The 25,481-nt window shown below is 47.0% G+C and overlaps 3 protein-coding genes across 3 annotated transcripts in view; all 3 read right to left on the reverse strand.

The window, feature by feature from the left end:
• The window catches only part of LOC120029448 (tripartite motif-containing protein 16-like), a 19,077-nt gene extending 9,237 nt beyond the window's left edge, over nucleotides 1–9,840 (reverse strand). Inside the window, exon 1 of the mRNA XM_038974656.1 lies at nucleotides 8,203–9,840. Within this exon, the coding sequence (XP_038830584.1) occupies nucleotides 8,203–9,135 (933 nt within the window). The 5' untranslated portion in view covers nucleotides 9,136–9,840. The remainder of the gene's footprint in view (nucleotides 1–8,202) is intronic.
• Nucleotides 9,841–9,973: 133 nt separating this feature from the next.
• LOC120029450 lies at nucleotides 9,974–11,247 on the reverse strand. Its single transcript, XM_038974658.1, has 2 exons — nucleotides 10,100–11,247; nucleotides 9,974–10,066 (listed from the first exon to the last, which is right to left on the reverse strand). Exons 1-2 carry the CDS (start codon nucleotides 11,222–11,224, stop codon nucleotides 10,010–10,012), a joined length of 1,182 nt encoding a protein of 393 aa, XP_038830586.1. The 5' UTR covers nucleotides 11,225–11,247; the 3' UTR covers nucleotides 9,974–10,009.
• Nucleotides 9,974–24,750, reverse strand: LOC120029449 (fatty acid desaturase 6-like). Its single transcript, XM_038974657.1, has 6 exons — nucleotides 24,011–24,750; nucleotides 18,597–18,763; nucleotides 18,328–18,508; nucleotides 16,598–16,785; nucleotides 12,655–12,834; nucleotides 9,974–12,243 (listed from the first exon to the last, which is right to left on the reverse strand). Exons 1-6 carry the CDS (start codon nucleotides 24,351–24,353, stop codon nucleotides 12,094–12,096), a joined length of 1,209 nt encoding a protein of 402 aa, XP_038830585.1. The 5' UTR covers nucleotides 24,354–24,750; the 3' UTR covers nucleotides 9,974–12,093.
• Nucleotides 24,751–25,481: the final 731 nt, after the last annotated feature.

Here is a 25,481-nt window from a genome sequence, read left to right on the forward strand (position 1 = left end):
TGTTGTTCTATTGTGTTTTTCACGGAAGGAATCTGATTCACTACAGTTTGATTCATTGTGTTTCAGTATAGCTAGGGCCTGAATTCCTTAGGTCCGAGTGACTCTTGAGCTGCAACTGGTACTCATGCTAGAATTCCTATCTGTACCAGAGGAGGCTGGTGGGAGAAACTATAGGAGGATGGGCAGCATTGCCTACATGTATAGTAACGTTAGCAGCAAGAGGTGGCCAGGATGATGTGTAGCACACGGGTAAGTTGTTTATCAGGTTAACCATCCATTCTAGGTAACGTCAGCTAGCTAGCTACAGCTAGCAAGCTAACGAACATATTTCCAGTCCCAAAGAGAGATCTGTGACAATACAAAAACACAATTGCAATGAAATATGAAATGTTATATCACTTGAAAATAATGAAACAAGTCCTGGTCTAATTTCTATGTTTCCTAACCTCAGATACAGATAACTGTGAAAACTGCTAAACCCTGTCTGCGAATTAAGTTCCCAAGGAAAGTCCCAAGTCCCGGAGAGACTGAAGAGTATATCTCCAATGGGTTATATATGCTACTGGTTTACTGTTATAATTGGTTGTAGGACCACAACAATACTGCTAAAAGTAACAATGCATAGACCTAGAACATGCATGGCCAACCTTGCTCCTAGAGATCTAGCTACTGGACGTGCAGGTTTCTGTTCCAGTCCTGACATTCTGATAATCATTTGTATTAGACACTATTAATTTCACTATTCAATCATCTCTTGTTTTGATGTAAGTTGGATGTGTAAACCCACTAACCATTTACATAGGCATTCTTTGTATGATATTAAATAAAATGTTGATTCATTGAATTACAGTATCAGTCAAAAGTTTGGACACATCTACTCATTCAAGGGTTTTTCTTTATTTGTACTATTTTCTACATTGTAGAATAATAGTGAAGACATCAAAACTATAAAATAACACATATGGAATCATGTAGTAACCAAAAAAGTGTTTGAGAATTTGAGATTCTTCAAAGTACCCAGCTTTTGCCTTGATGACAGCTTTGCACACTCTTGGAATTCTCTCAACCAGCTTCATAAGGTAGTCACCTGGAATGCATTTCAATAAACAGGTGTGCCTTGTTAAAAGTTAATTTGTGGAATTTCTTTCCTTCTTAATGCATTATAGCCAATCAGTTGTGTTGTGACAAGGTAGGGGTGGTATACAAAAGATAGCCCTATTTGGTAAAAGACCAAGTTCAGATTATGACAAGAACAGCTCAAATAAGCAAAGAGAAATGACAGTCTATCATTACTTTAAGACATGAAGGTCAGTCAATGCGGAAAATCCCAAGAACTTTTAAAGTTTCTTCAAGTGCAGTCGCAAAAACAATATTAAGCGCTATGATGAAACTGGCTCTCATGATGGCTGCCACAGGAAAGAAAGACCCAGAGTTACCTCTGTTGCAGAGGATAAATTCATTAGATTTAACTACACCTCAGATTACAGCCCAAATAAATGCTTCACAGAGTTCAAGTAACATGCATCTCAAAATCAACTGTTCAGAGGAGACTGCGTGAATCAGGCCTTCATGGTCGAATTGCTGCAAAGAAACCACTACTAAAAGGACAACAATAAGAAGAAGAGACTTGCTTGGGCCAAGAAACACGAGCAATGGACATTAGACCACTTTTGCAAATGTTTTGTTCTCTGAGTGAGGGAATTGCTGTAAATTAAGAGGGCTCAATGTATTTTGAAAGATGAGACGTTGAATATTCTAAGAAATATCTCTTTGATGTCATACAAGTAAGCAAAAACACCTGTGAGTCCAAACGTGCACTTCACATTTCCTTATCATAAAACTCATGTAATGTACAGAGTCAATGTTTATGATCTCTGTGTTTGATGTACAGCTACATGATGACATGGCGCTATTCTATACCCTGGGTTGTCCTGAACAGAATGAGTCTGTGTTTGTATTATTGTGAAGAACATCTGCTGAGGACCACACATCTGAATGTACTCATGACTCTATTCTATGCACACCAAAATGACGGTCTGCTTCTCTGAATTGCCTTGTGAAGTCTAAACCTGTTATATCATATTGTATAATTTAGCTAGTCATGTTGGCAATAGAACAAGCTTTCAAATGATGCCAACCTGACACAGATTGCGATTTACAATGGATTACGTAAACAACAACAGTAATTGTGTGATGGTGGGGATGCAGGGCTGTGTTCCAAACCTAACAGCTACAAGTGTGCTCGCTCTAGTTCCTCAACAGCACAGCTAGGAGAGCTCAACAAAAGCACCTTATAGTTGAAGACTTGCAGACCAGTTAGTCCTCTACTCAAACCCTCGTCATAGTTTTCATCTTATGTTGCACCTACCCCACATTTCCCAAGAATATTCTTTAAATGTTACTGAATGTATCCAGAGTATTTTCAGATTTCGTTATCAACAAATGTGGTCGAGAAGTACAGAAAATGTCAAATGCACATAAAATCAATAGTGTAATGTTTGGATTCAGTCTTGTCAGGTGAACTGTTGTGTCCTCACCTTTTAGTCTAATACTTTTCCCCATAATCTTTCCTTTTGATTGTTACCATGGTTATACATATGCGGTCCATATTTCTTCTGTAAGAAACATTTCAATGTAGCCGTATCCATATAGGCCAATTCCCACGAGTGCACAGGAGAGAGACATTATTAGCAAATATCACTATCATAGGAGTGTGCAGAAAGGAATATTATAAGGTTAATTTGATTTAATTTCAAAATGTATGATGCTTGAAATAAAGTAGCAATTAGTTTTCTTCATATTCATGTCAATATGCATATTTCCATAAACGACTTCCCATCATTCTAGAAACCTGTACTTGTGTAGGTGTGAGAGTGCTCAAAATGAGCGCCCCTTTTTTGAAAGGCAACACTTTGAAAACCTCCCAGGCAGCCTAATGTGTGACTCTTAATGTAGCATTTTCATATTCCTCAGCCATTTAAGAGCTAGCCTGCTCCCAGATCTGATTGTGCTGTCTTGCCAACTCTCTATGGTCATTATCAATGACAGAGTTAGCAAAACAACACAAACAGATCTGGGACCAGGTTACTCACTCAACAGCTGCTCTTGTGTCCTACCCTCTCCTTTCCCCTCAGTAGATTCCTGTTCTGGTCTGAGCACGCTCTCATTGCTCTGAAAAAACCAAGCATCGTGTTCTATAGAACAGCGGAACAACAAAGTCGTTCGACCTGTTTGGGTTTAAACAATTTGTAGATGAGGCATGAATGTTAATTATCCTTATTATCCTATACTCGTGATTTGGCACAGAGACAAATATCTCACTCACAAAACATTTACTTACAACTATTCACATGTTGTGTCTTGTTAATGTAAATGGTGTTATGCTCAGTGAGACAACAGCGAGAACCCTTGAAGGGAAGTCCCAAACCGTGTGTCAAACTGAATGTCAACAGAATGATCTTGTTTGGATGTTCCCTGAGCCAGCATTAAACAGTAACAAAGAGGTTTGGATAAGTCTGGATAAATGGCATATACTGAATTGTTGTAGACTATCCTGGATCAACACGGACAAGCTCTGTCTCCTGTTCAACAATGTGTCAGTCAGATGAGATCAAACAACGCCTTCCCCATTCCACTGTGAGTTATGTAATCCTCAAAAGAGGTTTTTGCTTGTGAACACACATGAAGAAATCTAGATGAAGAGGAGCCTTGCTCTACTTCTTACGACGGCCGGGACAATGAGATTATTGTATTTACATTGCACATGTGAATGACCAAGGATTCAGCTAATAGTAATTGAGTTGTTGCATGACGATTGTCAATACCGTATGGGTTTTCCAAACATTCCTTGATTTAGATAGGGAATGTCATTATTTAAAGTTTTGCAACAACGGTTCATTTGCAAATAACAGGTGTGAGCTAAAACCTGGATCCCTGTTGGAATGAATGACTGAACCTGAGGGTCGTGGGCTGTCTCTGTCACTGAGAGAGACTACCCACCGGGCACACCACGTCATTTCAACGTGGATAATTGGGTATTATTTGTTGATGTTGAACAATGAGATTACCACCTATATTCAATCACTCAAAAAGACAGCCAAAGGTTAGTTGAATTTCCAATGTGTTGTCACTATGCTTTCAACCATCTAAAAGCACAACCAAATTCCAATGGAAAAACAATGTCTGATTTTTGGTTAGTAGAATAGCAGAATGGAATGGCCTGGATTTCAGTTGAGATTACATTAAAAGTACATGATGATCAATGCCGTTCGAGATTCTGCACAGATTATTACAGCAATGGTGAAGATCTCCACAGACCTGCAATGACCTATGCATGCTATCTTGAACATGCATTTATTTAATATCACTTCATATAGCAGGATAGTGAAAGTGTCTGAAAGATTTTGAATTCAGTTGAATTCCACAGATTCAGGTATTTTATCCCCTTTCTGTTTAAGAAACGTTTTTCAACAGAATTGGAGGAATTAATACACCCCTGATCACACGCAAACACAGTTCACTTTCATAGCAGCCACATACAAACAGCATGATCACTTTGTCTATTGTATAATTCCTTCTCGCATCTACGCGCTCTCCTCCTCTCACCTTTTCCCTTATCTTGTGGACTTCAGTGAACAACACAATAGCTGTCTGTGACCAGGCGAAAAAACCTTTCCAAGCCAAACCTTCATATCATAACCGCTAACCACTACACACAGCCTACATCATTGTCACCATATTAGCTAACGTCATACTAGTCAACATAGCTACTAGAACTAACTCGTTAGTAAACCCGCTACAATCATGCAGTACAGTGTACAGTCAGCAAGAAGATTTAGCAGTTACACCGACGGGCCCCGGTGACAATAAATTAATAAAACCAAAAGCTTACCTTGACATGGAAGAGTTCCAGTGTTGGATAGCCATAGCCAGCTAGCTAACATAGCATCCCTCTCTGTTTGAGCAAGGTGTTTGAGTAGGCTAAACTAGCTAGCTGCATTTGCTAGCTTGTAAAAAATACAACAAAATATAGGTAGCTCGCTCTCTCTTGCGCCTCCTTCCTTTTTGAAGAAATGAATTTGTTCGAAACTGTTCAACTATTGTCTTTCTCTCTTTTTGAGTCAACTACTCACCACATTTTATGCACTGCAGTGCTAGCTAGCTGTCGCTTATGCTATCAGAACTAGATTAATTCTCTGATCATTTGATTGGGTGGACAACATGTCATTTCATGCTGCAATAGCGCTGATAGGTTGGAGGACATCCTCCGGAAGTTGTCATAATTACTGTGCAAGTCTATGGAAGGGTGTGAAAACCATGAACCTCCTAGGTTTTGTATTGACGTCAATGTACCCAGAGGAGGACGGAAACTAGCTGTCTTCCTGCTACACAATTGTGCTACCCTACAGAGTGCTGCTGAGGCTACTGTAGATCTTAATTGCAAAACAGTGTGTTTTAATAAATTATTTGGTGACATTAATATATTTAGTATAGTTTTATCTAATAACTTTTTTTAGTGTTTCACTATTTTTATTTTTATGAAATTCACTGAGGAGGATGGTCCTCTCCTTCCTCCTCTGAGGAGCCTCCACGGATGTGAACGTAGGATTAATCGTATGATTGATTGATTGATTGATTGATTGATTGTCTTAGGTGGTTCATTTAAGAGCAGCGCTGTGAGAAAGCTATGTGCTGTTGTCTTATATACACTTACTGAATAAGAGTATATAAGTATGTATTCTTATTTTAAATGTATGTAGTTATGTCCTTGAGTTGTTACCCACTGGGAACACACACTGGTTGAATCAACGTCGTTTCCACGTCATTTCAATGACATTTCGTTGAATTAACGCAGAATAGATGTTGAATTGACGTCTGTGCCCAGTGGGTATTGTCTATGGATGTTTTGTGTAAGTGAATGAAAGTGTGTATTCTTATTTTTAAATCTGTGTAGCTCTGTCCTTGAGTTGTTATTTTTATTTATTATTTAACCTTTATTTAACCTTTATTTAACCTTTATTTAACCTTTATTTAACTAGGCAAGTCAGTTAAGAACAAATTCTTATTTACAATGATGGCCTACCCCGGGCCAAATCCTACCCTAACCCGGACGACGCTAGGCAATTGTGCGCTGCCCTATGGGACTCCCAATCACTGCCGGTTGTGACACATCATGGGAACGAACCAGGGTCTGTAGAGACGCCTCTAGCACAGCCTTAGACCGCTGCGCTACTCAGGAGCCCCCGAGTCTATTGATGTTTTGTAATAAATAATGTTTCAGGTGGACCCCAGGAAGAACTTAACCATAACTTTAGTAATAGTACGTGCGTTTGGTTAACAACGCAACCAAATATCAGCATTTAAAGGAGATGTATCTACTGGCCCATGTGGCTCAGTTGGTAGAGCATGATGCTTGCAATGCCAGGGTTGTGGGTTTCATTCCCACAGAGGACATGAAAATGTACTCACTCACCACTCTGGATGAGAGCGTCTACTAAAATATATTGTATATATTTTTTAAATGTACATGAATAGTTTCATCTGGGCCATTGGCTTAATCTCATTCTTTAACTTACATTTTTTCTTTGAGTTCGAGACTCAATTTGTTTAACTTGTCGACAAGTTAATAAGCTATTTACTGTATTTCAAAAGTGATGTTGAATTGTGTTTGGTTGTCAACGCAACCAAATATAAACATTTGAAGGAGATGTATCTTCTGCTTGGATATTTCCATCTGTGCCACTGACTTAGTGTGTCTTTAATTCCACTTCCAGTCTACCAATTAGTAATTGAAATGTCGGTTTCACGTTAAATAAAGTTAGATTTGATTTAGTAATTTTCCTTAACTTTTGATTAAAGTAGTAGAATACACAAGGTGCAATTTTTAAATGTGGTTGTACATCAGCACTTGTTCTCTTCTTATGTCAGTCACTGGCAGTCACTCAATTAGTCATGTCAGCTAACAATGTTAAGAAGGGTAAATCAGTCGAGCCAGCTATCTAAATCTGTAGTAATTATGGCAGAATGCCGACAGTCACGCGGAGGCCATGTGCCCAGGGGCCCTGACCTCCAGGAGGCCTCCGTTGATTTTGTTAGTCACTCTCACTCAGATATCATTGACATGGCGTAAGTCTAGGCAAAATGTGTAGAATGGCATGAAATTAGCTTTAAAACTGTAGGCTATAGCATTTGGAAAATGTATGGGTTAATACAATATAGTGGGATGTTTCAGACTGATCACTTCCACAGCGGCTGGAGTGCTCTGTTTGTGAGGAAAACATCCTGTTTTTATTCCACTCTCGCCACGTATGGAAACTTAGGTGACTCTTTACTTACAAACATGAGGTGGCCAATTTTCATAGATAACAACAGCACACAACTGATACGGTGTTCTGTAATTTTAGAATGGTTTGGCCCTATGCACAAGGTGTTTCTTTTAGATATCAAATCTATGCAAATGTTTGTTCGCGCATGTGTATCGAAGAACGTGAGAGTGAGTGAGAGACAGAGAAACTGAGAGAGAGAGAGGGAGAGACAGAGAGAAAGGGAGAGAGAGGGAGAGAGAAAGACAGAGGAAGAGAGAGGGAGAGAAAGGGAGAGACAGAGAAACAGAGAGAAAGGGAGAGAGAGGGAGAGAGAAAGACACAGAGGAAGAGAGAGGGAGAGAAAGGGAAAGACAGAGAAACAGAGAGAAACAGAGAGAAAGGGAGAGAGAGGGAGAGAGAAAGACACAGAGGAAGAGAGAGGGAGAGAAAGGGAGAGACAGAGAAACAGAGAGAAACAGAGAGAAAGGGAGAGAGAGGGAGAGAGAAAGACACAGAGGAAGAGAGAGGGAGAGAAAGGGAGAGAGAGAAACAGAGAGAAAGGGAGAGAGAGAAAGAGAGAATGGGAGAGAGAGAGAAACAGAGAAAGGGAGACAGAATAGAGAGAGGGAGAGATGGAGAAACTGGGGGAAAGGGAGAGAGAGGGAGAGACAGAGAAACAGAGAGAAAGGGAGACAGAGAAACAGAGAGAGAAAGGGAGAGAGAGAAACAGAGAGAGAAAGGGAGACAGAGAAACTGAGAGAAAGGGAGAGAGAGAGGGAGATAAAGGGAGAGAGAGAGGGAGAGAAAGGGAGAGAGAGAGGGAGAGAAAGGGAGAGAGAAAGAAACGGAGTAAGAGAAAGAAGGAAAGTATGCATGCTGAAGAGAGAAAGTGCAATACCTCAATGGTTCTGCGTGCCTCCACCACAGGCACAGTGTTGTGTCCCCTGTGGTCCTCTGTCACACAGTCCTGACAGACACACACAGCGTCGGCACAGCAGAAAAGGTCCAGGGGCCACTTGTGGGTCTCACAGGTCCGTCTCTCGATGTCCCTCAGCGGCTCCACCAACCTGTGGTTCTGGAACTTGGGGTTCTCCAGGTGAGGCCTAAGGTGGGCCTCGCAGTAGGACACAAGGCAGGTGAGGCAGGACTTGAGGGCCCGGCACGGGCTCATCTCCATACACGAGTCACACACAACATCATCGGGCCCCAACGGCTCCACTTTCACCTCTCCTTTTGCTTTCTCTTCCCTTAATGTATCTCCCTCCCCAACCCCCACTTCCTCTTTCACTTCCTCTGCAGGCTGTTGAGGATCACTCTCTTTATTTCTCTCTTCCTCTGATTCCTTCAGGTCTTCCTGTATCTTTGCATCCTCTGATTTCTTAGGGTCCTCTGATTCCTTCAGGTCTTTCTGTATCTTTGCCTTGTCTGGTTTCTTAGGGTCCTCTGATTCCTTCAGGTCTTCCTGTATCATTGCCTTGTCTGGTTTCTTAGGGTCCTCTGATTCCTTCAGGTCTTCCTGTATCTTTGCCTCCTCTGATGTCTTTGAAATTTGGGTTTGTATGTCCCTTTTCTCTTTTTCTTCGGTTTTGATCACCAGTGGAGACTCAGCCACTATTTCATTCATCGTTCCGTTCTGTTCCACAGGTGCCGGTATAGGCTTGCCAGAGCATTGTAAACACTGGGGGCAGCCCTTACTTTTCTTGCCCAGGCAGGAGGCACAGACTGAGTGGCCACAGGTAGAGGACTTGTCACCATTGAGAGCACCGGAACAAACAGTGCAGCAGAGTTTCTGGTCTGGTTTTGACTCTGGTTTGAGTTCTGTGTCTGCCATAGCTCACTCTCGCTCACTTTCTCTCTCAGATGAACTCGCCTCAGCCGCTCCTGTTCTGTTCTGTTCTACTCTGTCTGCCTCTGGCTAACCTGAGTTAGTTCCTTCCTGGAGCCTCTAACAAGCCACACCTCAACTATGTGAGCGTCTCAGCTGAATCTCTCATAGTTTCAGCTAACTCCACACACACACACACCATCCACACACACACACACACACACAAACAAACACACATACATACATACACCCGCCCCGAAACAAACACACCCACACGCCCTCCTCCATGCAATCACGGCCCTCCCTTTTATTTCCATGTGTATCAGATGACAGCGTAAAAGTAGCAACATGGGTGGAGCTCAGACTGGACACACAGAGGTATAGTATTCCTCTTGTCTCTGTAATGATTTGCACAGCTGGAGTTGATCATGTGTTGATCATTGATGGATAACACTTCTATACTATCAGAGGATTATATAAAAGGATCAATCAAGCATTTGAATTAATAATTAATTCCCTATGTATTTTCTGATAAGAAACAACGGTATCCTACAAGAGATATGTATATCTAAGCTGTTGGACAAATTACAAAGTCCAAAGTGCAAGGACAATACAATGGAGAAGCAAATATTGATCATTGTATTCTCTTGAGTTGATAAGAGGCCAGAGCTTTGATTGGAAAGACTGATCCAACTCTGCCACCCAGTGGAAGACCTGAATAGCGTACAGATCAACACTGTACAACACGTGTGGTATTGACTGGTTAATAAAAACGGGTCTCATACTACAACGTCTCAGTTTAAGGGACATTTCTCAGAATGAAAACATAGCACAATGGCACAGACATGATTCATTGATTTATTTCATATTTACTGTCATTTCAGTGCAAACAACGGTTTTCTGTTTCAGACACTAAAAAAATAAACACCAGCAACACCATCGGTCTGTGGTAAATACTCACCAGCAACACCATCGGTCTGTGGTAAATACACACCAGCAACACCATCGGTCTGTGGTAAATACACACCAGCAACACCATCGGTCTGTGGTAAATACTCACCAGCAACACCATCGGTCTGTGGTAAATACACACCAGCAACACCATCGGTCTGTGGTAAATACTCACCAGCAACACCATCGGTCTGTGGTAAATACACACCAGCAACACCATCGGTCTGTGGTAAATACACACCAGCAATACCATCGGTCTGTGGTAAATACACACCAGCAACACCATCGGTCTGTGGTAAATACTCACCAGCAACACCATCGGTCTGTGGTAAATACTCACCAGCAACACCATCGGTCTGTGGTAAATACTCACCAGCAACACCATCGGTCTGTGGTAAATACTCACCAGCAACACCATCGGTCTGTGGTAAATACACACCAGCAACACCATCGGTCTGTGGTAAATACTCACCAGCAACACCATCGGTCTGTGGTAAATACTCACCAGCAACACCATCGGTCTGTGGTAAATACACACCAGCAACACCATCGGTCTGTGGTAAATACACACCAGCAACACCATCGGTCTGTGGTAAATACACACCAGCAACACCATCGGTCTGTGGTAAATACTCACCAGCAACACCATCGGTCTGTGGTAAATACACACCAGCAATACCATCGGTCTGTGGTAAATACACACCAGCAACACCATCGGTCTGTGGTAAATACACACCAGCAACACCATCGGTCTGTGGTAAATACTCACCAGCAACACCATCGGTCTGTGGTAAATACACACCAGCAACACCATCGGTCTGTGGTAAATACACACCAGCAACACCATCGGTCTGTGGTAAATACACACCAGCAATACCATCGGTCTGTGGTAAATACTCACCAGCAACACCATCGGTCTGTGGTAAATACACACCAGCAACACCATCGGTCTGTGGTAAATACTCACCAGCAACACCATCGGTCTGTGGTAAATACACACCAGCAACACCATCGGTCTGTGGTAAATACACACCAGCAACACCATCGGTCTGTGGTAAATACACACCAGCAACACCATCGGTCTGTGGTAAATACTCACCAGCAACACCATCGGTCTGTGGTAAATACACACCAGCAACACCATCGGTCTGTGGTAAATACACACCTGGTCTGATTAATCTCCTCAGTCAGTTAGACATATTCAGAATGTGTCCTAAATGTCACCCTACTCCATGTAGTGCACTAGTTTGGATGAGAGACCTATGAGCCTTGGTCAAAAGTAGTGCACTAGTTTGGATGAGAGACCTATGAGCCTTGGTCAAAAGTAGTGCACTAGTTTTGACGAAATGCCTATGAGCCTTGGTCAAAAGTAGTGCACTAGTTTGGATGAGAGACCTATGAGCCTTGGTCAAAAGTAGTGGACTAGTTTGGACGAGAGGCCTATGAGCCTTGGTCAAAAGTAGTGGACTAGTTTGGACGAGAGGCCTATGAGCCTTGAAATCAAAAATACATCTGTAGCAGGTATCAAAAGGTTTTTCAATTACATCACATAGATATTATCTGTTTAATATTGTTAAATGTTCATATGTTTTGGACACTGTCTAGGTTATGTGGTGTGTTTTTGTATTGTTTTATTGCTATGATAGATCACATAAGGGAACAATACACGTCAGTTTATGAAAATATGTATGTACCATAAAATGCCTTAAGTACACACATTGTCTTGAATAGAGATCATTGGTAGCTATCATGTTACAGTCTTAGATTATGAAGACAAACGGACAATGTATTTGTTACAATTAATTTAGTCGTTTTTCCACGGGAATAATTGATGAATTTGCAGCTGTGTTAGTTTGAGCTTGTGCTCTTATTGATCCTCCTAGATAGGACAGTGTTAACAATCTGTTATTCCAATGACAGCATACAGCAGCATGGGTTAGTTAGTAGGTGCATGTCATCCTCCACCTCTGCCCTCTCTCTGTCTGCCTCTCTCCTCCCCCCTTCCCCCCTCCATCATTGCACCCCCACCAGCTCAGTGATGGGCGGGGCGAACACCATGAGCTCCTGGTACTTGTGAAAGAAGAGCTGCAGGCGGGAGAGATATGTGTCTTCCTGGTATGGGAACTCCTTCTCCTTTAGATACTGGGACACGATGGGCTTTACCTGAGAGGAGAAGAGGGAGGAAAGGAAATAGGTTCATATCGATCACATTTATTTTATCAAGCCATTTCTTTTTTTACATCAGCAGTTGTCATAAAGTTCCACGTAGTTAAGAGGTGAAAGTGAATGTACTTTTCTTTAAAGAAGCTTATTTAATTAATGTATATTTGACAGATATACTGTTATTGTAATGTAAGCAAGGTTGGGGTCAATTCCATTTCAATTTGATCAATTCCTCATAGCTTTTCAATTAGTAATGTGAAATGGAATTGGCCCCAATCCTGACTTTCCCCACACATATTTGACAGACACACTGTCTGTATCTTATGGTATCCTATTCCCTAGGTAGTGCACTACTTTTGACCTGAGCCTTATGGGGAATAGGGTGCCATTTGGGACACAGACACATTGTACCTTGAGACACATGTTGTCAGAGAGGAAGGGGAACAGGTGGTGTTCCACGTGACAGTTGATGAGGGAGTGTCCGAAGGTCCAGTCCAGCAGGGGGTTCCGGGGAAGGTTCAGAACCCCGTGGGTCATCTGGTAAATCCTCTTGGGCCGGCGGGTCGGGGAGAACATAGACAGGCCGATGTGCTGTACGGAACAGGAGAGGACGGTTTAAAGGAAAGACCTGCTCAGGGTGTGTTTGAAACCCTGCTGATTCAGTGAAGAGAAAGATACCCAGAGAGAAACTGTTGGCATGTTGTTGCTGCCCTGGACACATTCGCAATATAGTAGAAAGTTGGGATGCAGAGTCCTGCATGATCGGGCTGCTGGAGGTCTACCTATAGACATTATTATTCATCTCTATGGGCCCATCCAATCAGTTACATACTTCTGCAATGGTGTCAACAGTACAGGGCCAGAGAGGGACAGCCACTGTGGGAGTACCGGGGAGGATGGTGTCAACAGTACAGGGCCAGAGAGGGACAGCCACTGTGGGAGTACCGGGGAGGATGGGGACAACAATACAGGGCCAGGGAGGGTCAGTCACCGTGGGGGTACCGAAGAGGATGGGGACAACAATACAGGGCCAGAGAGGGTCAGTCACCGTGGGAGTACCGGGGAGGATGGGGACAACAATACAGGGCCAGGGAGGGTCAGTCACCGTGGGAGTACCGGGGAGGATGGGGACAACAATACAGGGCCAGGGAGGGTCAGTCACCGTGGGAGTACCGGGGAGGATGGGGACAACAATACAGGGCCAGGGAGGGTCAGTCACCGTGGGGGTACCGAGGAGGATGGGGACAACAATACAGGGCCAGAGAGGGTCAGTCACCGTGGGGGTACCGAGGAGGATGGGGACAACAATACAGGGCCAGAGAGGGTCAGTCACCGTGGGGGTACCGAGGAGGATGGGGACAACAATACAGGGCCAGGGAGGGTCAGTCACCGTGGGGGTACCGAGGAGGATGGGGACAACAATACAGGGCCAGAGAGGGTCAGTCACCGTGGGGGTACCGAGGAGGATGGGGACAACAATACAGGGCCAGAGAGGGACAGTCACCGTGGGAGTACCGAGGAGGATGGGGACAACAGTACAGGGCCAGAGAGGGTCAGTCACCGTGGGAGTACCGGGGAGGATGGGGACAACAATACAGGGCCAGAGAGGGTCAGTCACTGTGGGAGTACCGGGGAGGATGGTGTCAACAGTACAGGGCCAGAGAGGGACAGTCACCGTGGGGGTACCGGGGAGGATGGGGACAACAATACAGGGCCAGAGAGGGTCAGTCACCGTGGGGGTACCGGGGAGGATGGGGACAACAATACAGGGCCAGAGAGGGTCAGTCACCGTGGGGGTACCGGGGAGGATGGGGACAACAATACAGGGCCAGGGAGGGACAGTCACCGTGGGGGTACCGAGGAGGATGGGGACAACAATACAGGGCCAGAGAGGGACAGTCACCGTGGGGGTACCGAGGAGGATGGGGACAACAATACAGGGCCAGAGAGGGACAGTCACCGTGGGGGTACCGAGGAGGATGGGGACAACAATACAGGGCCAGAGAGGGTCAGTCACTGTGGGAGTACCGGGGAGGATGGGGACAACAATACAGGGCCAGGGAGGGACAGTCACCGTGGGGGTACCGAGGAGGATGGGGACAACAATACAGGGCCAGAGAGGGTCAGTCACCGTGGGGGTACCGGGGAGGATGGGGACAACAATACAGGGCCAGAGAGGGACAGTCACCGTGGGAGTACCGGGGAGGATGGGGACAACAATACAGGGCCAGAGAGGGACAGTCACCGTGGGGGTACCGGGGAGGATGGGGACAACAATACAGGGCCAGAGAGGGACAGCCACCGTGGGGGTACCGAGGAGGATGGGGACAACAATACAGGGCCAGGGAGGGTCAGTCACCGTGGGGGTACCGAGGAGGATGGGGACAACAATACAGGGCCAGAGAGGGTCAGTCACCGTGGGAGTACCGGGGAGGATGGGGACAACAGTACAGGGCCAGAGAGGGACAGTCACCGTGGGAGTACCGGGGAGGATGGTGTCAACAGTACAGGGCCAGAGAGGGACAGTCACCGTGGGAGTACCGGGGAGGATGGGGACAACAATACAGGGCCAGAGAGGGACAGTCACCGTGGGAGTACCGGGGAGGATGGTGTCAACAGTACAGGGCCAGAGAGGGACAGTCACCGTGGGGGTACCGGGGAGGATGGGGACAACAATACAGGGCCAGAGAGGGTCAGTCACCGTGGGGGTACCGAGGAGGATGGGGACAACAGTACAGGGCCAGAGAGGGACAGTCTCCGTGGGGGTACCGGGGAGGATGTGGACAACAATACAGGGCCAGAGAGGGACAGTCTCCGTGGGGGTACCGGGGAGGATGGGGACAACAATACAGGGCCAGAGAGGGACAGTCACCGTGGGAGTACCGGGGAGGATGGGGACAACAATACAGGGCCAGAGAGGGACAGTCACCGTGGGGGTACCGAGGAGGATGGGGACAACAATACAGGGCCAGAGAGGGACAGTCACCGTGGGAGTACCGGGGAGGATGGGGACAACAATACAGGGCCAGGGAGGGACAGTCACCGTGGGAGTACCGAGGAGGATGGGGACAACAATACAGGGCCAGAGAGGGACAGTCACCGTGGGAGTACCGGGGAGGATGGGGACAACAATACAGGGCCAGAGAGGGACAGTCACCGTGGGAGTACCGGGGAGGATGGGGACAACAATACAGGGCCAGAGAGGGTCAGTCACCGTGGGGGTACCGAGGAGGATGGGGACAACAATACAGGGCCAGAGAGGGTCAGTCACCGTGGGGGTACCGAGGAGGATGGGGACAACAATACAGGGCCAGAGAGGGACAGTCACCGTGGGAGTACCGGGGAGGATGGGGACAACAATACAGGGCCAGGGAGGGACAGTCACCGTGGGAGTACCGAGGAGGATGGGGACAACAATACAGGGCCAGAGAGGGACAGTCACCGTGGGAGTACCGGGGAGGATGGGGACAACAATACAGGGCCAGAGAGGGACAGTCACCGTGGGAGTACCGGGGAGGATGGGGACAACAATACAGGGCCAGAGAGGGACAGTCACCGTGGGAGTACCGGGGAGGATGGGGACAACAATAGCAAACAGTACAACAACATACTATTAGGGGAAGAGGTTTTGTCCTTCAGGTTTAGTACTCAACCCTGAAAAACATAAGGACTGCCTCTCAGATTGCACCGTATTCTCATTTTAGTGCACTACTTTTTACACAAGTGTTCCCTCCCCCCACCTCTACCCCATGGGTTTAACTACACCAATAACCACTGTTTCATTCAATCCCACTTCAAAAAAACCTTTTGTACTCATTAACACAATAGACTGGAAACGAAAGGCTCCGTCTGGGAAAGTTATGCATGAATGGGTTTTTTTCTTCTGTAGCCTTTGAACTGCCTGAAATGTTAGAATTCCTGGTAGAAGCTGTGAGGACACAATGCTGCATTGTGAAGTGTGGAGGAGGGGGGGGGGGGGGGGGGGGGGGTGAGCTTTTTCTACGAAAGACTGAGTTAACAGTTTGACCCAAATACTAATCAACCCAAATAATGACCAGATCAGCAACTACCCATTTATTCCTGACTTTGATGTTATCGAATCAAATCAAACTTTATTTGTCACAAATACAACAAGTGTAGACTTTTCCGTGAAATGTTTCCTTACAAGCCCTTTACCAACAGTGCAGTTCAAGAAAGAGTTAAGAAAATATTTACCAAATAAACTAGTGTAAAAAATAATAAAAAGTACCACAATTTAGTCAAGTGTGTGTGTGTGTGCGCGTCCGTCCGTCCGTCCGTCCGTCCGTGCGTCCGTCCGTCCGGGTGTGTACATGCGTGTTGTTCACCATCTCACCTGGAAGATGTTAACGTGTATGTAGGGTATAGAGAACACGGCCCTGCAGAGCAGCATGCAGAGGAGGCTGCTGTACGCACGCTGGAACCCAGACACATGCATCAGTAGCCAGTATTGAGAGTAGAAGCCCAGGAACACCATCAGGACTGTCCTCAGGGCCTGGCTCACCGAGTGGTCCTTCAGCTGACCTACAGGACACACACAGACCGGGGGGGGGGGGGGGGGGGGCTCGTTTGAGTGGTCTGTAGACCGTCTGTAGACAAGCAGAGGAGTGAAGTCGGGGGGGGGGGGGGGGGGGGCGCATCTACGACAGTAATGTGGTTTTCCAGCTGCAAGGCTCAGTGAAGTTGTTCTTTATAATGACCAGATAAACATGTCTCCAACCACAATATCATACACTCACTGACCATATGTGTGTAAAGAAAAAACAACAATATTTTCACTGGTACTGTATGTGTGTACGTTGTACAATCAATTGGTGAGAGAGAGAGAGAGAGAGAGAGAGAGAGAGAGAGAGAGAGAGAGAGAGAGAGAGAGAGAGAGAGAGAGAGAGAGAGAGAGAGAGAGAGAGAGAGAGAGAGAGAGAGAGAGAGAGAGAGAGAGAGAGAGAGAGAGAGAGAGAGAGAGAGAGAGAGAGAGAGAGAGAGAGAGAGAGAGAGAGAGAGAGAGAGAGAGAGGTAGAGAGAGAGAGAGAGAGACTTTGTGTGTTGTCATAAGTCATAAATTGTTATAAGTGATCCACTCGAAAGCGCACAGGGACATCACAGTTAGATACAGTCACAGTCAGGGACACACACAATCACTTACAACACACAGTCAGATACAGTCACACGACAGGGACAGGGACAGAGACAAGGACAGGAACAAGGGCAGAGATAGAGACACGGGACAAAGGGGCAGGGACCAGAGACCAGAGACCGGGGACAGAGACAGAGACAGAGACAGAGACAGAGACAGAGACAGAGACAGAGACCAGAGACCAGAGACCAGAGACAGAGACCAGAGACAGGGACCAGAGACAGGGACCAGAGACAGGGACCAGAGACAGAGACCAGAGACAGGGACAGAAACAGAGAGAGAAACAGGGACAGAGACAGTGACAGGGACAGAGACAGAGACCAGAGACAGGGACCAGAGACAGGGACAGGGACAGAGACAGAGACAGAGACAGAGACAGAGAACAGAGACAGAGACAGAGACCAGAGACCAGAGACAGATACCAGAGACAGATACCAGAGACAGATACCAGAGACAGATACCAGAGACAGATACCAGAGACAGATACCAGAGACGAGGGACCAGGGACAGGGACCAGAGACAGAGACAGAGACAGAGACAGAGACAGAGACAGAGACAGGGACCAGAGAGAAACAGAGACACACACACAGATACAGACACAGACAATTCCACCATCACAGCCTGGAGTGAAAATATCAATGTAAATAAGAAGGGGCCTAAACAATAATGTTATTGTCAGCCTTTCAAACATGATTAGCTTAACACAGGTCTCAACATGTTCCTGTTTCAAACAACAGCAACCTAACAGCGACAGAGCATGATGTAACTTACACATGTAGACGCTACACCTGGAAACACACACACACACACACACACACACACACACACACACACACACACACACACACACACACACACACACACACACACACACACACACACACACACACACACACACACACACACACACACACACCCTGTCTTTGTCTCACCTAGAGCCACCAGAGGAGTGATAATGGGTACAGCCAGGGGTGCGATGAACAGGTAGATGCTCCGGGGTAGACAGGGTATCTTCCAGGTGCTGGAGTCACCCAGGCCGATCACGTTGGTGTGGGCATGATGCATCTTAATGTGGCCTGTTACACCTGCCCTTGCAGTGAACGACCCACACACCTGGACAGACAGATACAGCAATTATGCCATCTATCTGGTGACATTAGATCACAGATAACCCCCCCCCACCCCTCTCACTCTCTCTTACCTCTATGAAGAACACGGCCCAGAACTCGGCCCAGGCAGGGGACTCGCTCAGCGATCCGTGGCTGGCCAGGTGGGTTCCTTTAACGGTAATGACAGCGTGGGACACCCCCATCAGCACCATGCCCAGGACAAACACCAGGACCTGGGATGAGCCCAGCAGCAGAAAGGCTGGAGGAGAAACGAAGAAGGGGAGATGAGTAGAGGAAATGAGGAGAGAGGGATATGGGGATGGAGAGATGTAGTTGAGGAGATAAGGAGAGAGGGATATGGGGATGGAGAGATGTAGTTGAGGAGATAAGGAGAGAGGGATATGGGGAAGGAGAGATGTAGTTGAGGAGATGAGGAGAGAGGGATATGGGGAAAGAGAGGTGTAGTTGATGAGATAAGGAGAGAGGGATATGGGGATGGAGAGATGTAGTTGAGGAGATAAGGAGAGAGGGATATGGGGATGGAGAGATGTAGTTGAGGAGATGAGGAGAGAGGGATATGGGGATGGAGAGGTGTAGTTGAGGAGATAAGGAGAGAGGGATATGGGGATGGAGAGATGTAGTTGAGGAGATGAGGAGAGAGGGATATGGGGATGGAGAGGTGTAGTTGAGGAGATGAGGAGAGAGGGATATGGGGAAGGAGAGATGTAGTTGAGGAGAGAGGGATATGGGGAAGGAGAGATGTAGTTGAGGAGAGAGGGATATGGGGAAGGAGAGATGTAGTTGAGGAGAGAGGGATATGGGGAAAGAGAGGTGTAGTTGAGGAGATAAGGAGAGAGGGATATGGGGAAGGAGAGGTGTAGTTGAGGAGATAAGGAGAGAGGGATATGGGGATGGAGAGATGTAGTTGAGGAGATGAGGAGAGAGGGATATGGGGATGGAGAGGTGTAGTTGAGGAGATGAGGAGAGAGGGATATGGGGAAGGAGAGATGTAGTTGAGGAGAGAGGGATATGGGGAAGGAGAGATGTAGTTGAGGAGAGAGGGATATGGGGAAGGAGAGATGTAGTTGAGGAGAGAGGGATATGGGGAAGGAGAGATGTAGTTGAGGAGATAAGGAGAGAGGGATATGGGGAAGGAGAGATGTAGTTGAGGAGAGAGGGATATGGGGAAGGAGAGATGTAGTTGAGGAGATGAGGAGAGAGGGATATGGGGAAGGAGTTGGGAGGAAATGGGGTCAAACAAAGAGTGGAAAGTTTACACGTTGTTCTAGATGCAAATATTCCACATTATGGAATGTAAAATAGGCAAACATCTAGCCGTTAGCGTTAGCCTGGTCCCAGATCTATTTTTCATGACAAACAGCTCTGCGACCAGGCTACATAAATAAGCATAAAATAGATCTTCATTAGACAATTTTGCAACACAGTTCCACTGCATTCTACTCCTGCCATTTGAAACTCATTAGAGAACAGCTTCCCTGAACATTCTATTCTGCTATCAAGCACGTGGTATCCGTTTCTGGTCCTGACCCTTCTCCTCTGTAGGACCTTGTTTGGCCAGATGACTCAAATCTGGGATTACTTTACAGCCATAATCCTTCATGTTTTTGTACAGTGGATTTCTTACTTCCCTTCTCCCTGTGTATTTACAACACATCTGCATGTTACACAGGATGTGGTAAACCTATACAAATATGTTTTACCTTTATAAAGACTATAAGGCGTTAGCCTGGTTTAACCAGACTAAATGTTACTCTCACTATTGAACCAATTGTCAACCTGGCTAAAACCCAGTGAGCAAAATTGTTTGAAAAGATGTAATTTCAACCAGTTTTGCCGTTGTTAGACAGGTGTATCACGACTCAGGATATGACCCAGACGCAGACACAGGAGGCGGATTGTTCGGTTCTCAGAATATTTATTATAACAAAGGGGCAGGCAAAGGGCAGGTCGAGGGCAGGCAGAGGTTCATAATCCAAGGCAGAGTCAATCAGGGACAGAACAGCAGGCAGGCTCAAGACAGGCAGAGAGGTCAGAACCGGGAAGACTAGAAAACAAGAACTTGAGATCAGGAGAAACACGCTGGTAAGACCTGACAAAACAAGACAAACTGGCAAAAGGAGACAAAGGGCTGTGAGACAGAGGTTTAATCCTAGACACATGAAAAGTGGAATGTATACGGAGGGTGCGGGGCTATAGAAGGCGAACAGCAGTGGGGCTAAGGATGTTAGAGATGGGGGGAAAGGGCTGATAAAGCAGGGGTAAAGTTTGCGGAACTCCATCCGGAGGGGCAGATCCCGAGTGGAAAGCCACACCCTCTGCCCGAAACGATACCTGGAGGTGGTCTTGATAAGAGCGGACCGGGCTCTCTTCCAGGTACAGCGACAGCGGCGGACAAACATCTGGGCAGAGGGTATGCTGACTTCTTCCTCTTGCTCAGGGAAGAGCAGGGGCTGATATCCCAAGGAACACTCGAAAGGCGAGAGACCAGTGGCCGAGCAGGGAAGGGTGTTGTGGACGTATTCCACCCAAACAAGTTAGTTGCTCCAGTGGATGGGGTCGGCGGAGATGAGGCAACAAAGAGCCGTCACAAGGTCCTGATTGGCTCGCTCCAACTGGCCGTTAGACTGGGGATGAAAACCGGATGACAGGCTGGCTGACGACCCGATGAGGGTGAAGAACGCCTTCCAGAATCGGGACGAGAACTGAGGACCGCGGTCAGAGACCATGTCGACCGGAAGTCCATGGATCTGGAAGACGTGCTGCATCATGAGCTGGGCCGTCTCCTTGCCTGAGGGTAACTTGGGAAGGGGAATGAAATGGGCGGCTTTGGAAAACCTATCCACCACCGAAAGGAAAGTGGTGTTGCCATCTGACGGAGGAAGACCAGTGACGAAGTCCAGGGAGATATGGGACCAGGGGTGGTGAGGAACAGGGAGTGGTTGAAGGAGGCCAGCCGGAGCTTGCCGTGGAGTCTTATTCTGTGCACACACAGTGCAGGCAGCGACGAATGTAGAGACGTCAGGAACCATGGTGGGCCACCAAAAACTTTGTCGGATGAAAGCCAGGGTCCGACGGGAACCAGAGGAATGCACCCATTTCAGGACCGGGAGAAAGGGCAGAGTCTGGGACAAACATCTGGTTACAGACCAGGCTCTCTATACCCCAGATGACTGCAACCGCTAGACAGGAGGTACGGAGGATGGTCTCGGGGTCAGATGGTGTAGCAACGGGCTATACAGGCATGAGAGCGCGTCAGGCTTCACATTCTTGGACCCAGGGCCCATCGAGCCTGCCTTGAGTTGAGGCGCTTAGCGGTGCAGAGATATTCCAGGTTCTTATGGTCAGTCCACACTAAGAATGGATGTACCGCCTCCTCTAACCAGCGCCTCCACTCCTCCAACGCCATTCTGACCACGAGTAGTTCTCGATTTCCCACGTCATAGTTCCTCTCAGCGACATTAAGGAAAGCACAGGGATGCAGCTTTTGATCCTGGGCAGAACACTGAGACTCGACCTCCACCACAAACTGACGGGACAGGTCCGGATGAATTAAGATGGGAGCTGTAGTGAATCGATGCTTGAGGTCCGAGAACACCTGGTCAGCTGCTGGAGACCACGTGAACGCAACCTTGGGAGAGGTGAGTGCTCAGATAGGGAAAGCTAGGGTGCTGTAACCCCGGATGAAACGGCGGTAAAAATGAGCAAACCCCAGGAAACATTGCAGCTGCACTCTGGATGTGGTTTGAGGCCAATATCCCACCGCTTTCAACTTGTCAGAATCTATCTGAATATTTCCTGCAGCGATGACGTATCCTAGGAAGGAGTTGGTGGTGCGACAGAAGTCACATTTATCTGCTTTAACAAAAAATCTGGTTCTCCAGGAGACGCTGAAGGACCTGTCTGACGTGGAGGACGTGCTCTTGAGCTGAACGGGAAAAAACAAGGATGTCGTCAAGGTAGACAAACACAAACCGGTTCAACATGTCACGGAGCACATCATTGACCAGGGCCTGGAACACTGTGGTAGCGTTGGTCAGTCCGAATGGCATAACAAGATACTCGTTGTGCCCGCTAGCCGTGTTAAAAGCTGTCTTCCATTCGTCTCCTTCCCGTATCCGAACCAGATGGTAGGCGTTCCGAAAGTCCAACTTCAAGAAGAGCGTCACCCCCAGGAGAGGCTTGAAAGCTGAGGAGATGAGTGGTAGAGGGTAAAGTTTTTTAACCGTTATGTCATTAAGGCCCCGGTAGTCGAGACACGGATGCAGGGTTTTGTCCTTCTTCTCCACACAGAGAAGACGGAGGCACATTGGCAGAGTTGAAGTAGCTTCCAAGCAGCCTCTCTCCCGGACAACGGAGAATCGAACACCTTTCTAACCTCCGCCACAAAAAAGCGTGGTCATCGCATGCTGCGAGAGTCCTTCCATAAGGGTTTGAAGTAACTCCTCGTGTCTTCCAATCGCAGCTCCTTGGAAGGAGACAGCGTTGCGGAGCTGGTCCGAGTCTGCTGGGTCAGTCATGGCCAGTTCGTACTATCACGACTCAGGATATGACCCAGATGCAGACACAGGAGGCGGATTGTTCGGTTCTCAGAATATTTATTATAACAAAGGGACATGCAAAGGGCACGTCGATGGCAGGCAGAGGTTCGTAATCCAAGGCAAAGTCAATCAGGGACAGAACGGCAGGCAGGTTCAGGTTCAGGGCAGGCAGAAAGGTTAGAATCAGGAAGACTAGAAAGGTTAGAATCGGGAAGACTAGAAAACAAGAACTTGAGAACAGGAGAAACAGGAAACACTCTGGTAAGACCTGGCAAAACAAGACAAACTGGCAACAGATAAACAGAAAACACAGGTATAAATACACAGAGGATAATGGGGATAATGGGAAAATGGGAGACACCTGGTGGGGGCTGGAGACAAGCACAAGACAGGTGTTTCAGATCAAGCTGTGACACGGTGTCTTACCTTGTGAACTGAATGTGGTAAAACTATGCTATATGTTTAGCTTTAGTATATAATAATTCCATTTAGCAGACACTTTTATCCAAAGCGACTTACAGTCATGCGTGCATACGTTTTCATGTGGGTGGACCCAGCGGCAATCGAACCCACAATCCTGGCATTTCAAGCGCCACGCTCTACCAACTGAGCCAGAGAGGACCACTATAAAGTCTGTGAGACGGGTGTATGTATTGCGGTGTGCAGGTAGATGTCTTACCTGGGGGTAGGATGAACTGAATGAGGTAAACCTACACTATATAAATATACTGTATAATAACATGTTGACCTTGATTAAGGTGTATGAAGTGTGTGAGACAGGTGTATGGAGTGTGTGAGACAGGTGCATGGAGAGTGTGAGACAGGTGTATGGAGTGTGTGGGACAGGTGTATGGAGTGTGTGAGACAGGTGTATGGAGTGTGTGAGACAGGTGTATGGAGTGTGTGAGACAGGTGTATGGAGTGTGTGAGACAGGTGTATGGATTACCTGGAGGTAACAGGAGAAAGGCCAGGACCAGGATAGTGATGTCGATGCCTCTCCTCTCCCACCAGCTACTCTCCTTCACTGTCTTCTGAACCAAACGGGTCAGCTCCATCATCAGCGACTCTTTATCCGTCCCCTTTCCCCCTTCGTTCATCATCTCTCCATTCTCCTTCCTCCTCTCCTTAACCCCGGTCTCTCCATTCTCTTTCCCTCTGTCCATATCCTGTTTGGAGTTAACAGGGTTTATTTGGAATAAGGCCTCTCTACCCTCCCAGGGTTTAGCATCCATCTCTCCTCCTCCTCCAGCCCTCTGTTCTTCCCTCCATTCCTCCGGTACATTCTGCATTTCAGCTCCCTTTGTGCCTCCCTCCTGACCAACAACAAAGTACGGTAAAAGCGACAGTGCTCGGTGTATGCAGCGGCTGTATGGACGGTCTCATAGGCAGCGGCTGTATGGACGGTCTCATAGGCAGCGGCCAGACTCTGAGGATAGTAGCCTGGACATTGTGCCCTGAACACAAAGGGTCCGGACTGAAGTAAACATGACAGGAAGTTCAGCTCCTTTACAACCACTCCAACAGTTCTCACCTTCCTTTTCTCCTTCTAATACAAGCTGCGGTGTGTACTCCCCTCCTCCTCTCCTCCACTTCTCCTCTCCTCTTCTCCTCTTCTCCTCCTCTCCTCTTCTCCTCCTCTACTCTTCTCCAACACGCTGTGTACTTCTCTCTTTCCCCGTCCTCCTCCTTTTCTTCTCTGTGTTCTCTCTCTCTCTCCTTTCTCTCCTCTCCACCTCCTCCTCTTCTTCTCTGTGTTCTCTCTCTCTCCTTTCTCTCCTTTCCTCTTCTTCTCTGTGTTCTCTCTCTCTCCTTTCTCTCCTCTCCTCCTCCTCTTCTTCTCTGTGTTCTCTCTCTCTCCTTTCTCTCTTCTCCTCTCTCCTTGTCAGGTTGTTCCTGTAGTGCAGTCCTTGTTTAATACAGCAGCAGCTCTGGGAACGTCCTGTGGCTTCTATGGGTGTGAGTTAAGTGAGCCGGGGCAAGTCCCTGTGTCACACACCACACACAAAGCCATGCATCCTGCACGGACACACACAACTCTATACCCTGCAGCTGCTCAGCTCCAGAAATGATTCTGCTGCTTATTCCCTCTCTCTTCACCGAAGCTCCTCATGCATACTGCAGGTCCCTCCCCTGCAGTCCTCATTTCCCCTCCCCCTCCTTTCTTTCCTCCCTCTCTCATCCCTGTTGTAACCTTGGCAGAGGGCCTGGGAAAGGAGGAGGAGGGGGAGTGGGGGAAAGGGGGGCTAAGTCAGGAGGAAAAGATTAACAGCGACTGCCTAGTGCTCACTGTGTAGAGAGAGAGAGAGAGACAGAGACAGAGAGACAGAGAGAGAGAGATGAGTAGATTAGTGTTTTAATGGGCTGTTGGCCAGTGTTCTTTGCTGGCCAGGTACAGTGTTGGCTGCAGTTCTCTTAAT

Source organism: Salvelinus namaycush, chromosome 35 (assembly GCF_016432855.1).
Source record: "Salvelinus namaycush isolate Seneca chromosome 35, SaNama_1.0, whole genome shotgun sequence".
Lineage (NCBI taxonomy): Eukaryota > Metazoa > Chordata > Actinopteri > Salmoniformes > Salmonidae > Salvelinus > Salvelinus namaycush.

What these genes read in the sequence shown, in the direction of transcription:
- LOC120029450 (XM_038974658.1), bottom strand. Translation starts at nt 11,224, where the DNA reads ATGGTGTTGCTGGTGTGTATTTACCACAGACCGATGGTGTTGCTGGTG. An exon ending in GTATTTACCACAGACCGATG is followed by an intron (nt 10,067 to 10,099) that starts GTGTTGCTGGTG and finishes CACAGACCGATG; the next exon opens with GTGTTGCTGGTGTTTATTTT.
- LOC120029449 (XM_038974657.1), bottom strand. Translation starts at nt 24,353, where the DNA reads ATGCAGAATGTACCGGAGGAATGGAGGGAAGAACAGAGGGCTGGAGGA. An exon ending in CTTTCTCCTGTTACCTCCAG is followed by an intron (nt 18,764 to 24,010) that starts GTAATCCATACA and finishes TTTCTCCTCCAG; the next exon opens with CCTTTCTGCTGCTGGGCTCA. An exon ending in GGGCCGTGTTCTTCATAGAG is followed by an intron (nt 18,509 to 18,596) that starts GTAAGAGAGAGT and finishes CTGTCTGTCCAG; the next exon opens with GTGTGTGGGTCGTTCACTGC.